The 14,870-nt window shown below is 53.3% G+C and overlaps 1 protein-coding gene across 2 annotated transcripts in view; it reads left to right on the top strand.

The window, feature by feature from the left end:
- The window catches only part of PACSIN1 (protein kinase C and casein kinase substrate in neurons 1), a 61,520-nt gene extending 49,339 nt beyond the window's left edge, over positions 1 to 12,181 (top strand). For both annotated transcript variants that reach the window (XM_036870758.1, XM_036870759.1), the window contains exons 2-10: positions 6,262 to 6,386; positions 7,319 to 7,475; positions 8,504 to 8,739; positions 9,140 to 9,295; positions 9,403 to 9,578; positions 9,951 to 10,071; positions 10,170 to 10,297; positions 11,276 to 11,463; positions 11,926 to 12,181. In XM_036870758.1, the coding sequence (XP_036726653.1) occupies positions 6,324 to 6,386; positions 7,319 to 7,475; positions 8,504 to 8,739; positions 9,140 to 9,295; positions 9,403 to 9,578; positions 9,951 to 10,071; positions 10,170 to 10,297; positions 11,276 to 11,463; positions 11,926 to 12,035 (1,335 nt within the window). In that variant the 5' untranslated portion in view covers positions 6,262 to 6,323 and the 3' untranslated portion in view covers positions 12,036 to 12,181. The remainder of the gene's footprint in view (positions 1 to 6,261; positions 6,387 to 7,318; positions 7,476 to 8,503; positions 8,740 to 9,139; positions 9,296 to 9,402; positions 9,579 to 9,950; positions 10,072 to 10,169; positions 10,298 to 11,275; positions 11,464 to 11,925) is intronic.
- The last annotated feature ends 2,689 nt before the right edge of the window (positions 12,182 to 14,870 follow it).

Genomic DNA, 14,870 nt, shown 5'->3' with positions numbered 1-14,870 from the left:
TTTGTTACTGCGTGCGGGCTTTCTCTAGTTGTGACGAGTTGGGGCTACTCTTTGTTGCAGTGTGCGGGCTTCTCATTGTGGTGGCTTCTCTTGTTGCAGAGCACGGGCCCTAGGTGCGCAGGCTTCAGTAGTTGTGGCATGCAGGCTCAGTAGTTGTGGCTCGCAGGCTCTAGAGCACAGGCTCAGTAGTTGTCTCGCACGGGCTTAGTTGCTCTGCAGCATGTGGGATCTTCCCGGACCAGGGATCGAATCCATGTCCCCTGCATTGGCAGGTAGATTCTTAACCACTGCGCCACTGGGGAAGTCCCCAACATTTTATATTATGAAAACATTAACTCTCTCTTTGACTACTTGTCATAGTACCTGGACAAACATTTGAAAATTAGTAGACATATTACAATGAGGATAACAATCAAAATGCATCTTTGTATTATTCTCTGAATGTGTTTTTTTTTTTTTTTCTTAATGGTTAAAGCAGATATACAATGTATGTTTACTAGGCCACAAACAGGCTGTTTTGGTTAGTCTAAAGTTCAAATTAAATCATGTGTAAGCCAGAATGACTTCCCCATACCTCAATATGTGAAAATTTCTTCCATCATTTCGCCCCCACTTTAATTGCAAATATTTGCACAGAAAGCATTGATAATCAATATATTTTTCCAGCACTGCCAGATGTAGCTCCATTGCCTGCTCTGGGTTCATTCATGTCCCTCAGTGCTAGACCTACTTTTTGGTTATATATTGGCCTAGTTATCCATGATGGGGGAAAACTAATCAGACATAACAAACTAATACAGGGGTATGCTGATGGGGAAACATTTTATAGGCTACACATTTTAGCACTAATACCCAATTGTCACACAAGCATTGTACATGTGCTTTTATTTTTTAAAATATTTATTATTTATTTGGTTGCATTGTGTCTTGGTTGCGGCAGGTGGGCTCCTTAGTTGCGGCTCGAAGGCCCCTTAGTTGTGGCTTGCCAGCTCCTTAGTTGCGGCTTGTGGGCGCCTTAGTTGTGGCATGCAAACTCTTAGTTGCGGCATGCATGTGGGATCTAGTTCCCAGACCAGGGATCAAACCTGGGCCCCCTGCATTGTGAGCATGGAGTCTTAACCTCTGTGCCACCAGGGAAGTCCCTGTACATGTGCTTTTAGTAGTAAACTTAAAGCCAGCAGTGATACACATCGTAAGTAATTATACTCTATGATAACTAGCCAGTTTTTTCCATCCTGAACATTGGGGTCAAAATTATGGTTTGAGGGACTTCCTTGGCAGTCCAGTGGTTAAGACTCTGCACTCTTAATGCAGGGGACACGAGTTCAATCCCTGGTCAGGGAACTAATATCCTGCATGCTGCACAGCGCAGCCAAATATATATATACATATGGTTTGAAGCAAAACAATAGCTTTTCATTAGAATGCTTTAAATTTTTTACCCAGTTCAGCAGTATGATCTGAAAGTTATCAAATGTTGTCCATATAATTTAACTTACGAAATCCTAGTTGCTTTAATATTTCTTCTGACATGCCTAGGGGCCTTTTAGAATACTCAAAATTGGCTAGAGAAAGAAACTTATGGGCTTCTCTGGTGGTGCAGTGGTTAAGAATCCGCCTGCCAATGCAGGGGACACAGGTTCGAGCCCTGGTCCGGGAAGATCCCACATGCTGCAGAGCAACTAAGCCTGTGCACCACAACTACTGAGCCTGTGCTCTAGAGCCTGCAGGCCACAACTACTGAAGCCCGCGCGCCTAGAGCCCGTGCTCTGCAACAAGAGAAGCCACTGCAGTGAGAAGCCTGCACACTGCAACGAAGAGTAGCCTCTGCTACTAGAGAAAGCCCATGCACAGCAATGAAGACCCAACGCAGCCAAAAAATTAATTAATTAATTAATTAATTAATTAAAAAAAATTGGTGTTATTAAAAGAAAAAAGAAAGAAACTTACAATCTGTTATTAAAAGCAGCTCAGTATTCCAGGAAAATTTTGTTCTCTTAACAGGGAGAAAGAAACCAAATTCCAGTCTTTACCAGCTTGCTATAGATATTAACCTAATTAAATCCAATCTAATCTTAATCACTCCTGACAGTGTACAAAATTCTTTTCTCAAAGTTCCCTTTTTTTGCAAACCTTTTATCACTTTTGTATCCATATGATTTCCCCATCCAGAAATAACCAGCTCTAGGACAAGATTATTACCATCATTTTTCCTCAACAAAAATATCTCCATTCTTTATACCTTCTCTGCCGACCATGCATATCCTACTTGCTTTACACACTGAAATGCTTCCCTTATCATTTTTAGTAGCTTTAATTACATATTTCAGTTTTTAACACTTAAAAGCCTTAACAAAACCAAGAAGTAAGTAATTGAACTGTTATACCAGCATTTACTGATTGGCAAACTTAAGAACATCTTCTGGGACTTCCCTGGTGGCGCAGTGGTTGAGAATCCACCTGCCAATGCAGGGGACACGGGTTCAATCCCTGGTCCGGGAAGCTCCCACATGCTGTGGAGCAACTAAGCCCATGTCCCCTGCATTGGCAGGTAGATTCTTAACCACTAGCTTCTGTAGGTGAAGGGGAGGGGCTACTTGCAGAAACAGCACAGTCAGCTCTGACAGTCATCTTGAAATTGGTCATGCAGTGGTCTGATCAGTGTCATCTTGATTGTTTAAGTACAGTTAGTCTTCAGTTCAAGGGTCGGTTTGTTCCCATTTCTTTGAGGCCAGTTCTTGGAATTGTGGCAGCTTATGTCATGGCTACAGCCTGGTCATCATGTAGTTAACTTCTTCCACCTGGTAGGGGTTTTAGTATCTGTAAGACAGCTCACAGGATATGGCTCAGAATATTATCTATAGCCCTTGAAGAGATTCATAACTACAGAGCCTGCGCTCTAGAGCCTGCGAGCCACAACTACTGAGCCCGCCTGCCACAACTACTGAAGCCCGTGCAACTAGAGCCCATGCTCTGCAGCAAAAGAAGCCACCGCAATGAGAAGCCCGTCCACTGCAACGAAGAGTAGCCCCCACTCGCCGCAACTAGAGAAAGCCCGCACCCAGCAATGAAGACCCAACACAGCCAAAAATAAAATAATTAATTTTAAAAAAGAACATATTCCATAACCTCTAAAAACTTACATTTTTTCGCATAGCATAGTTTCTCTTTATTGTGGTACAAGATGCATGTTTAATAAACCCAAACATCTTTTGAAGTTCTACTAATTAACCCAAGGCTGAAGTCGCAGGCAAAGTGGGCTGTGTTTGTATTTCAAGGACATGATAAGAGTTAACTTCAAGTTTTCTCCTAGGCATATTTTTGTTTTCTGAGGGTCAGAATTCTGAAAAGAGTATTTTATCAAGCTAGCTTTCTCTAACTGCAGATGCAAAAAGAACCAGAAGAATTTCAAAACTCTTTTGTAATTTCAAAAGAGTTTCATCTTAACCAATTTTCTCCAGAGTCTAAAGAATACTGTTGTCTTAGATTGGTAAAAAAAAATTATCTTTGGGACTTCCCTGGTGGTCCAGTTCTTGAGACCCTGTGCTTCCACTGCAGGGGACACAGGTTCGATCCCTGGTCGGGGAACTAGGATCCTGTATGTCAAGCAGTGTGGCCAAAAAAAATTGTCTTTTTTCTTTAGTCATAATCTCATAGCTAAAATTTTTCCAGTCACACAAATGGAATATACACTCACACACCAGAAGACAGAACTGTCACAAATCCTCCAAGAGGATGACTGATACAGAGTCCCAAACAAATATTTCCCCAACACAAATGGTCCTCAGTGTCAGACACATGTCAGAACCAATTGGCAAAATGCCCAAATAGCACTTTGTGCTCAAAATAGAAGTTTGCCTGGGTACACACCAGTGGACTTACTCTGTCTTGGAGCTCGTCAGCTCGTCTAGATGCATGTTTCTGTTCCACCGAGGAAAAACGTACATTGGCAGCCAGTGCCGAGCAGGGGAGAAACAGGGAGGATTCCCGAAACAAATGGTTTTGGCAGCTGCTAGGAACGTCCCCCCAAATCCCTCTCTCAGGACCAGCTATCCACGAGTGGCGGGCTCCTCACAGCCATCCCAGCACATGGTCATGGTGGGCGAGTCTGCTCGGGAAAACCCCAGGGAGCCAGGTGCTGTGAGAGTGCAGCAGCCCTACGTCGGGTGCCAAAAACTGTTACTGAAAGTGGGGATCCGGCTGCTCGCTGCCGTAAAGCCAATTAAGAGGCAAGTTTGGGGCTTCCTTGGTGGCACAGTGGTTGAGAATCTGCCTGCCAGTGCAGGGGACACGGGTTCGAGCCCTGGTCTGGGAAGATCCCACATGCCGCGGAGCAACTAGGCCCGTGAGCCACAATTGCTGAGCCTGCGCGTCTGGAGCCTGTGCTCCGCAACAAGAGAGGCCGCGATAGTGAGAGGCCCGCGCACCGCGATGAAGAGTGGCCCCCGCTTGCCGCAACTAGAGAAAGCCCTCGCACAGAAACGAAGACCCAACACAGCCATAAATAATAAATAAATAAATAAAATTAAAAAAAAAAAAAGCAAGTTTGGTGGAAAGAAAAGTTTACTTTATTTTGGAGGCCGGCAACCTGGGGGGAGGGCAGATTCCTGTCCAAAGGCCAATTTCCCCCCACTAACAATCAGTGGGCAAGAGCTTCTGTAGGTGAAGGGGAGGGGCTACTTGCAGAAACAGCACAGTCAGCTCTGACAGTCATCTTGAAATTGGTCATGCAGTGGTCTGATCAGTGTCATCTTGATTGTTTAAGTACAGTTAGTCTTCAGTTCAAGGGTCGGTTTGTTCCCATTTCTTTGAGGCCAGTTCTTGGAATTGTGGCAGCTTATGTCATGGCTACAGCCTGGTCATCATGTAGTTAACTTCTTCCACCTGGTAGGGGTTTTAGTATCTGTAAGACAGCTCACAGGATATGGCTCAGAATATTATCTATAGCCCTTGAAGAGGAACTAAAGGTCCTTGACTATGCTTAATGACTAAACTATTACTATTTTCTCTTGTTGGACTTGTTTAGACTCTTAGACTTTTAGTCTTGTTTCTGCATTTTCTCACTTATCTGATTAAACTTACTGTTTGGCTAAAGTTTTTCCACAGACAAAAGGCAGGCTGAGGACATGGGCAGCAAGGATCATAGGGTCCTGCTCCATTTCAGGGTCAGGCCCAGCCTGGACTCACTGCCCCTTTGAAGACCAGGCCCCTAGCTCTCTGCGTCCTGTCTCCTAACTACTGAGCCATTCTTGTCCAGGGTGGCGATGAGGACTGGGGGATGGGAGTAGGGCAGTGCTTGCCCTGGCCCGGGGGCAGCACATGGCCTAGATTGGACAGCCGTGATGCCTGCTGACAGATCCATGGTACACACAGCCACCCCGATGTTCACGCAGATTGCGGTGCTCTGACCTGTGGGCCAGGAAGCCACATGTCTGGGACTCAGGAGATACGTAAGCGGCTAATGGAGGCTTTGAGGCTGGGCACCAGGGCAGCCGGAAGGGCATTTACAGGAGCCCAGTAGCTCAGAGATCTGAGGAGGCGCTGAGCCTGGGCGGGAGGTAGGAGGGGGCCTGCTGCCAGCTTCCCGAGGGTCTCGGGTCCAGGCTTCAGGTGGGGGGGGTTCAGGGAGGTTCTAGGGGCTGAGACCAGGGGTTCTGCGTCAATTGGGGATTGGGCGGGAGCTGAGGTGGGTCTTTTGCACCAGGTGCAAGGATTCAGCTGTGTCAGGGTGGGCAGTACCGAGGTGGGCAGATTGAGAAGCTTTCTAGGGTTCATCATTGAGCCCCAGGGTGCCAGGTCCTGGGGAGGGAGTGCAGGACATGCACAAAGATAAGCCTGATTGCTGGCTTTGAGGAGCTGTGTGTGTCTGTGAAGCAAACTGCGGATTTATATAAAGCAAATATGTAATTACGTGGCCATAGGTTTTAGCTCTAAGAGTCCAGGAGCACAAAAACAGTTGTAGGCACCATGGTTCTGGTGGTTGCAGCAGGCTTCTGAGAAGAGGTGCCCACGCCTGAGCTGGATGACGGACTTAGGGGAGAGGGGAAGGACAGGATGTGGAGTGAAGGGCCTATGGCGGAGAGACCGGGAGGTGGGCACGAGGGGTGCTACAGGGTGGCTCTTGGGGTTACCCTAGGGATGGGGAGCCAGTCTCTGAGCCCCCATCCAGTGCGAGGCCCACAGCAAGTTGGGGCCCCAGGCCTGGAATGGGGCATGCGGGGAGCTGCCCTCATCTCCAGGCTCTCTCTCCTGCCCTCCCAGCGCATGAGCAGCCGGCCTGCTGACCGCCGCTCCACACCTGTCCACCCCGCAACGGCCACACCATGTCTGGCTCCTACGACGAGGCCTCGCTAGCTCCGGAGGAGACCACCGACAGCTTCTGGGAGGTGAGGCTTAGATGCTCCCCAGGTCCTGGGAACCAGGCAGCCTGGCTGCGTGGAGGCCTAGGCTCCCACCCACCCGTGACCTCAGAGCTTGCTCCCCAGCCCCACAGACCCCTCCAAAGCCCTCCATGTCCAGCGGGCAGTTGTTGCCACCAAGTGGTTCCTACAGACCATTGAGCCCAGAGCCCCTCTGCCCCACAGCTGCCCCTGGAGAGATCCTGTGGAATTTATGATGCGGAACAGGGCCCTCCTGACCCTCTGCTCTGGGGGCCCCGGCTCAGACTCCTCGTGCTTCACGCAGGCAGGTGCAGCACTTTACAGCTTACGTGACCTTTCACAGCTGTGCCCCGCCTCCTACCCTATGCAGTGGGCAGGGGGCGGAGCACTGGTCACAGAGAAGTGTTACGAGTTCAGGGAGCCCCGCATCGACAAAGAGGTGGAGCCAGCATTGCAGGAGCCTCCCAAAATATTTGAGACCCAGAAAGAAATTTTCCATCGGCTTCCAAAACCCAAAGTGAAAACTGCCAAACCTAAATTAATAAGTATTTAATGAGATGTCTACAAAACATAATATTATGTCAAGAAGCTGCAGCTCAGCTCAACGCTTATATGAGTCTATATAAATATAATAGATTTACCACGGCAAGTACAAAATGAATAATTCATTTGAGTCTAAGTCCAAATTATAAATATCCTTCTGCACTTGGTGGCAGTGAGGAAATTCTGTTTAAAGTGGGATGAGGGAGTGTATAGACGGTGGGGTGTGAGGGGGGTGTCCAAGCCTCCGTCAGCGAGAGGGTGCAGAGCCCCCAGGGTATGAGCGCGGGGCGGCCGGGGTGGCCCAGCGGGCGCCCCCTGCAGGACAGGGTGGCCAGGGCGGCCGGGCGGGCGAGGCGGGGAGCCCGCGGGAGTCGTGCTCGCTGCTCGGCCGCCAGGTGGGGAACTACAAGCGGACGGTGAAGCGCATCGATGACGGGCACCGGCTGTGCAACGACCTGATGAACTGCGTGCAGGAGCGCGCCAAGATCGAGAAGGCGTATGCGCAGCAGCTCACCGACTGGGCCAAGCGCTGGCGCCAGCTCATCGAGAAAGGTGCCCCTCCCCCTCCTGCCCCATGCCCAGCCCGTGTGCACACCCCAGGCGCTAAGCGGCCCCCCACTGTCTGGGTCCCGGGAGCGCCCTGCCTCTGGATGCACCTGCACCCCCCAGTCGCCGGGCCCTGCCCTGCACATTTCCCCTCCCAAACCACGCAGGCCTCCCCTGTCCCCGGTCAGCTCTACTTTCTGCAATTTTAGGTTGGATTAAAAACAACTTTTTATTTTGAAATAATTTAAGCTTAGAGAACAGTTGCTAGAACAGTACAGAGAATTACATACCTTTCACCCAGACTCACCAGCTCACATTTTACTACGTTTGTTTTCTCACTCCCTCTCTATTTATAGGCATATCTTTTCCGAACCATTTAAGTTAGAGACATGCCTGTTCACCCTAAATTCTTCATGTAACACCAAAGAATAAGAACATTTGTTTACATAACCATAGTTCAACTATCAAATTCAGGGCGTTTAATGTGGCCCATATGCAAATTTTATTATAGCAATTGTTCTTGCTGGTCCAGATCCTGTGGGATGTCTGGTCCCAGTGGCTTCCTGTTATCTGTCACCAGTTGGTTCTTCAGTTTTACGTTCAGTCAACATTCCCGGAGCACCGACTGTGTGCCTGGTGCTGTGCTGGCTTGTGAGAGCTCATGGGGGTCCAGGCTGCCGCCCATGGGGCTCACAAGCTGATGGGGGAGACAGGGAGTAGGCCCAGAGACGGACGCTGTAAGAACAATTCATGAGGGCTGGAGGCCGAGGTGTGTGAGGATAGAGTACTCAGAAAAGGAGTACTTTTCTCCTTTTCTTTTTTTTTTTTTTTTTTTTTCCCTTTTCTCCTTTCTCCTTTTTGAAGGAGGTGGCTGTTCTTCGGCCCTGGAAGATGGATAAAACTATAGGGAGAGCAGAGGAGGGCATTTCTGCTGCCATGGGAAGTATGGGGAAAGCCTCAGAAAAAGGAGGCGTGAGGCGGGCCTCTGGGCCGGGGGTAATGAGGACCCGGTGACCGCATGGCCATTTCCTCAGGCCCACAGTATGGCAGCCTGGAGCGGGCCTGGGGTGCCATGATGACGGAGGCGGACAAGGTGAGCGAACTGCACCAGGAGGTGAAGAACAGCCTGCTAAACGAGGACCTGGAGAAGGTCAAGAACTGGCAGAAGGATGCCTATCACAAGCAGATCATGGGCGGCTTCAAGGAGACCAAGGAGGCTGAAGACGGCTTCCGCAAGGCCCAGAAGCCCTGGGCCAAGAAGATAAAGGAGGTGCCTGGTGGGCGGCTGCCACGGAAGGGGCGAGGCTGGGCAGCTGGGCTCAAGAGGGGCAGACTGATCAGAGGGAGGGTCTCTACGGATGTGGCAGGCAGTGCACTGCCCGCTGGTATTGGACCCACAGGGGAGCAGCACTGCCTGCCAGAAAGAAACATCCACAGATGGGGCAGGCCCTGCAGTGCCCGACGGGAGGGAGTCCACAGGGGCAGGCAGTGCAGGGAAATGCACAGATGGGTGGGCGCTGCTCCTGAATACCTGGAGCTGGGGCCTGCATCCCTTCTGCCTTTTAAGAATGTGTGCTCACAGCTCCCAGTGGAGCGGGCAGGTGGGAGGAGTTGAGAGTGAACACGTTTGCTTCTGCTTACACCCTGCCCCCTCTCCCCCCTCCCCACAGTTAGAGGCAGCCAAGAAGGCCTACCATCTGGCCTGCAAAGAGGAGAAGCTGGCCATGACCCGGGAGATGAATAGCAAGACGGAGCAGTCGGTCACACCCGAGCAGCAGAAGAAGCTGCAGGACAAAGTGGACAAGTGCAAGCAGGATGTGCAGAAGGTGCTGGTCGGGCTGGGGTCTCAGGGCCCCTTGGAGTGGGTGGCAGCTGGGAGCTGCAGGCCTGGGTCTCACCACCACCACCCCCCGCCTTGCCCTGGTTCCTATAGATGCAGGAGAAGTATGAGAAGGTGCTGGATGACGTGGGCAAGACCACACCCCAGTACATGGAGGGCATGGAGCAGGTGTTTGAACAGTGCCAGCAATTTGAGGAAAGGAGGCTGGTCTTCCTCAAGGAGGTGCTGCTAGACATCAAACGTCACCTCAACCTAGCTGAGAATAGCAGGTAGCTGGGCGTGGCGGCATGGTGGGCACAGGCAGAGGCAGCAGGGCATCCTGGGCCCTATGTTATAGTGACAGGAAGGGGAGGGCAGAGCTGCAGGGGCCAGTGGCTGCCTGGGTTTAAGCTGACGCACACCAGATACTCAAGAAACATGCTTGGATGGATGGGTGAGTGGCTAAGGTGGGGATGGAGAAGGTGCCCACTGGGCATACCTGGAGCTGCCCACTCAGAGATTGCTCCTTTGGAAGCAGCCTGATTCCCACCTGGGGGGCACGCCAGCACCCTGGTCTCCTGAACAGGCTCTGGCCCTCACTGAGGCTGAGACGGGGCCATGGTGCATCTTGCCCTGCACCTCTCCATCTCCCCCGTGCACAGCTATGTTCAAGTGTACCGGGAGCTGGAGCAGGCCATCCGGGGGGCCGACGCCCAGGACGACCTCAGATGGTTCCGCAGCACCAGCGGCCCTGGCATGCCCATGAATTGGCCCCAGTTTGAGGTGAGGATGTGTGGGGATGGGGAAGGGGAATCTGAAACAGCTGGAAGGAGCCTCGGGGGGCAGCCCCCCAGCCTGACTGCTGCCCTGACGCCCCCCAGGAGTGGAACCCAGACCTCCCGCACACCACCACCAAGAAGGAGAAACAGTCCAAGAAGGCAGAGGGGGTAGTGCTGACCAATGCTGCTGGGATGGTGGAGTCCACATCCCAGGCTGGGGACCGTGGCAGGTAAGTGCCTCCTATGGAGCTTCCTGGGGGCCAGGGGGGTCCACACACTGGGACAGCTGAGTTTTACCTCAGGAGACAAGAAATGGTCTAAATCATGGCAACCCTGGGCTCCTCTCAAAGGTAGTGATAGATAACCCTGTGAGAGCACCTACTGTGTGCCAGGCACCGTTCTAAGCATTTTCCATAAATTAGCTCCTTGATGTCTCTCAACACTCTGAGGAGTGTGTGAATATTCCCATTTTACAGATGGAGAAATCAACACCCAGAGAGGTTAAGTGACTTGCCCAAGGTCGTACAGCTAGTTAGTAAGCCTCAGAGCCAAGATATGATGCCCAAGAGGTCTGGCTCCAGAATCCTCACTCATATATTTGCCTTGGTCTTATTTCTTTCTTTTCTTGTTTTTTTTTTTTCTTCCAGTTTTATTGAGATATAATTGATACATAGCACTGTATAAGGTTAAGGTGTACAGCATAATGATCTGACTCACATACATCATGAAATGATTAGCACAATAAGTTTAGTGAACATCCATCATCTCATATAGATACAAAGTTAAAGAATTAGAAAAAAAATTGTTTTCCTGGTGGTGAGAACTCTTAGGATTTACTGTGTAACTTTCATAGGTAACATACAGCAGTGTTAATTATCTTTATCATGTTGTACATTACATCCCTAGTACTAGTAATCCTCACTCTTAGCCACTGGGTTGTAATGCCCCTCTCAGATGAGGGGTCAGATGTTCTCTGGGGTCTCTTTCAGCACCTCCTCACTCAAGGGCTGAGTAATGCTAATAGTCCTGCCTCCCATCTGGTTAAAGAGCTGTCAGTGAGGGTCACTGGCTCCGGACCCCATTTTACAAGGCCCATCCTTGCTCCAGCCTTGGTGGAATTTAGGGTCAGGGCTCTGGTTGGGAGGAGGGGGCAGCCCTGAGGACAGGGTGAGAGGCCACTTATGCTGGGTCCTCTCTCTGCGTCTCAGTGTTAGCAGCTACGACAGGGGCCAGACTTACGCCACTGAGTGGTCGGACGACGAGAGCGGGAATCCATTTGGGGGAAATGAGGCCAACGGGGGCTCCAACCCCTTCGATGAAGACGCCAAGGGAGTGCGTGTGCGGGCGCTCTACGACTACGACGGCCAGGAGCAGGACGAGCTCAGCTTCAAGGCTGGTAAGGGGGCGGGGCCTGGCGCATGGGCGGGGCCAAGACCTGGAGGGCGACCTGTGCCTCGGGGGCGAGACTTCAATTGGAGAGCAAGGGCAGGGCCTGAGAGTGGCAAGTGGGTGCCAGGGGCAGAATCTGGACCTGAGAATAGGGTGGGGGTAGGGCCAGAACTTGGATTGGGGGCGGAGCCTGAGGGCAGGGCTGCCAGGAGGACGGACAGGACTAGGGCAATGAAGCTGGAGGCGGGGCCTGGGTTTCCGGGGTGGAGCCGAGATTAGGTGGTTGGCTGGGCCGCCCGTGGGTGTTGAGGTGTGGTTGGGGCTGGTCTCCGGGGGCTGGCATCCGGGCAGTAATGGGCGGGGCACTGGGGTCGGCCCAGTGTAATCAGAGGGCTTACCCGGCAGGTGGGGGTGGGGGTCAGTCCTCTCTGAGTTCCTGTCAACCAGCTCCTCTGTGTCACCTCCCTAGGAGATGAGCTCACCAAGCTTGGCGAGGAGGACGAGCAGGGTTGGTGCCGCGGGCGGCTGGACAGCGGGCAGCTGGGCCTCTATCCCGCCAACTACGTGGAGGCCATCTAGCTACCCTGCTCCCCTCCACATCACCCCCACTCCTCACCCACCGCCTCCCCTCCCTGCCCACTCTTGTCCTCCTCCCCTCGCCATAGAGTTCCAGACATATTTTCCAATCAAGCTTTTATTTTTTTAAAAGTCAAAACAGAACAAAACAAAAAAATACTAAGAGACAGAGCATTTGCCTGGAGGCCAGGGTGGTGGGACTTGGGGTGATGGCCCCAGGGTAGGTGAGGGTCTTAGGACTTAGCCCAACAGCGACATCACAACATCCGCTCTTCAGATCCCACCAAAGAGTCTCCTGAGCCCAGATGGGTGTCTCCTGGACCCTTCCATCCTGCCTCAGTCCCTCCAGCCTTCCCCTCCCCACCCCAGGCTGCCAGCACCTGCGCCCATTCTCTGGGCCTGGTTTTATGACCTCTGCCTCCTGCCCAACCCTGCTCCCCTCCACCACCTCCCTATTCTCAAAGACCTCCCCTGCAGACCCCCGAGAAGGGGGCCTCCTCTTTAGTCTTCCACTCTGCCTGGGGAGTGCCCTTCTCCTAGCCTCGCCCCTCAGGACTGGTGGGGCTGGAGGAGGGATAGTCACCCTCTTCTCCCATAGAGCTTTCCAGGGGGCCCTAGACTCCCCAGGACATGAAGAGGGGTGAGCTGGAGTTGGGGACAGTGTGACTGGGGTGTAGGAGGGTGAGTGAACGGGGAGCAGGCTCAGCGGAAGGACCAGGAGGACCCTGCTGGGGCCCTTCTCTGCCGCTGTCAGTACTTCCGGCACAGGCTCTTCCTCAGACCCCGCCCCCCTCTCGTAAGGCCTCAGGCCGGGGGGAGGGGGAGGGGCCCCAAAGCCCAGGGGGGAGGGGCCCCAAAGCCCAGGGCAAAGCCAACAACAGTAGCAGCCTCCTCCCGTTTCCTGGTGAGGAGGGCCTCTTGCCATCCCTCCCTCCCTCCATCCCTCCATGTCCATCTAAAACCGTAGAACCACTGGGCTAAGCTGGCCTCCCATGCCTCTCTCCCCTGCTCTGGCCGGCCTGGGGAGGCACTGGGGACCCGGTGCCTGTGGCCAATGGGAGAGGCGTGGGTTTGCAGGAGGGAGGAGCCCTGGCCTCAGAAGCAGGACAGTCACCAGGTCTTTCTTCCTTGTCCCCTCTCACCCAACCCCAGCCCCTGGCAGCCCCTCCTGCTGGCAGCCCCTCCATCTCTCCAAGCCTGGGTCTCAGTTAAAGGACTTTTGTGGGTGGGAGGAGGCAAAGGGCCTCCCGCAAGAGCAGGAGTGTTTCCTGTGGTTGGTGAAAGGAAGTGGTGCTGGATTACCAGGTATTCGTACCAGGTACCAACCAGCCTGGCCCATAGGAGTGGGGCGAGGGTGCTTGAGAAGCCGACCAGGGCAGGACAAGACCCAATGAGGTAGGGGAATGATGGGAAGAGGAGTCTCTCGGGGACCTCCGGGGTGAGGCCGTGAGACTTCCTGCAGCACCAGGCGAGGTTACTGCTCACAGCTGATGCTACTTCTGAGCTTCGGGCCTGCAGACACCCTACCCGCTCAGCTCCAGCAGCACCTGGACCCCGGGCCTCCAGGTAAAGACAGTGTGATACCCCAGCCCCTCCGTCAGCCTCAGTCCTCTTTTGCTCCGTGCTTCTTCTCCCAGCAGCCCACTCAGGAAGTCGCAGACCCCAGCCTCAAGGCCCTGAGCCTGGTCATGTGGGCACAGAGGACCTGGGCAGAGTCACAGGGGCCTGAGCTGGTGCAGGCCTCCCTTGGGGCCAGGGGAGTTGGGGGTTTGGGGACAATGGCACCCACAGGGTCGGGCAAACTCCCCTGTCAGCACCCCTGTTCTTGTTACTGTCTGCTTTCTGGGCCTCTGCTGCAGCCTGAGATGTGCCCTAGGCCCCTCAGAGCCTGAAGTAAGATTTCGGAAGCCTCAGGCCTCCGGACTCCAGAACAAAAGCCTCTTCAGACTCTCCCCAAGGGCAGGAGTTGGGGTTGGAGGCCTCTGCCCCTTCGAAGGCAGGCAGCGAGCACATGTGCACCTTGGGCCTGGACTCCGCCTCTCTGTGCCCGCGGCTTCCCGGTACCTGGGGAGGGGCTGTGGCCCTGGCTGGACCCCAGGCCTGTCCCCCTCAGCACTCCAGCAGCCCACTCCGGGGTGGGGGCTCAAAACCCATTCCTTCTGAGCAACCACCTCCACGGCCCTGTTGGGGACCACTCCCTCTCAGTCCCCCGGCTCCTCAGGACCCCAGGGCAGGAGGGTCTCCCGCCCGGAAGTCCCCCTGAGCCCCACCTGTCAGTGCTGGTGTCGGGCACTCAACACCGAGCGTAGCGGCCTCGCCCACCGCCTCCTGTAGCCCCCGTCCGCCCCCTGGATGCTCCGCGGGGCGCCCTGCGGGGCTCGGCGTGTACCGTGTTTTGTCCCCAGTTAAGCGCCCTTTCTGCGGCCTGGCTCTGCGAGGAGCCGGGGCTGCCCCGCCGCCTGCCACCCTAGGCTTCCTGACTCCATTAGTCCAACACCTGTGAAACTCCGAGAAGTGCTGTGGTCTCAGCAATGCACCTGTTTTGTACATGATTGTGTAATTTAAAGGTATATAAATACAAATATATATATATATAAGTTGTGATTGTATGACTGTGGATAAAATCCAGAACTGTGTCACCCTGGCTGGACGTTGTCATCCTGAGTCTTGTGTGTCTTGCGAGCGCTCTGAGAGTTGCCTGCGGTTGGACGTCTGTTGGGGAGCACGCTGGGTACTGTCCTGGCGACCACCGCGGGCTGGGGGCCTGAGGGCTGGTCCCTTCACCTTCCAGGGCCCCGGGTCCTGTCTGTACAGGGAAAGTCACAGCAGATGCTCTCT

The sequence above is a fragment of the Balaenoptera musculus genome, chromosome 11 (genome assembly GCF_009873245.2).
Source record: "Balaenoptera musculus isolate JJ_BM4_2016_0621 chromosome 11, mBalMus1.pri.v3, whole genome shotgun sequence".
Lineage (NCBI taxonomy): Eukaryota > Metazoa > Chordata > Mammalia > Artiodactyla > Balaenopteridae > Balaenoptera > Balaenoptera musculus.
The sequence above is the reverse complement of the archived record's forward strand: the minus strand, read 5'-3'. Positions and strand labels throughout refer to the sequence as shown.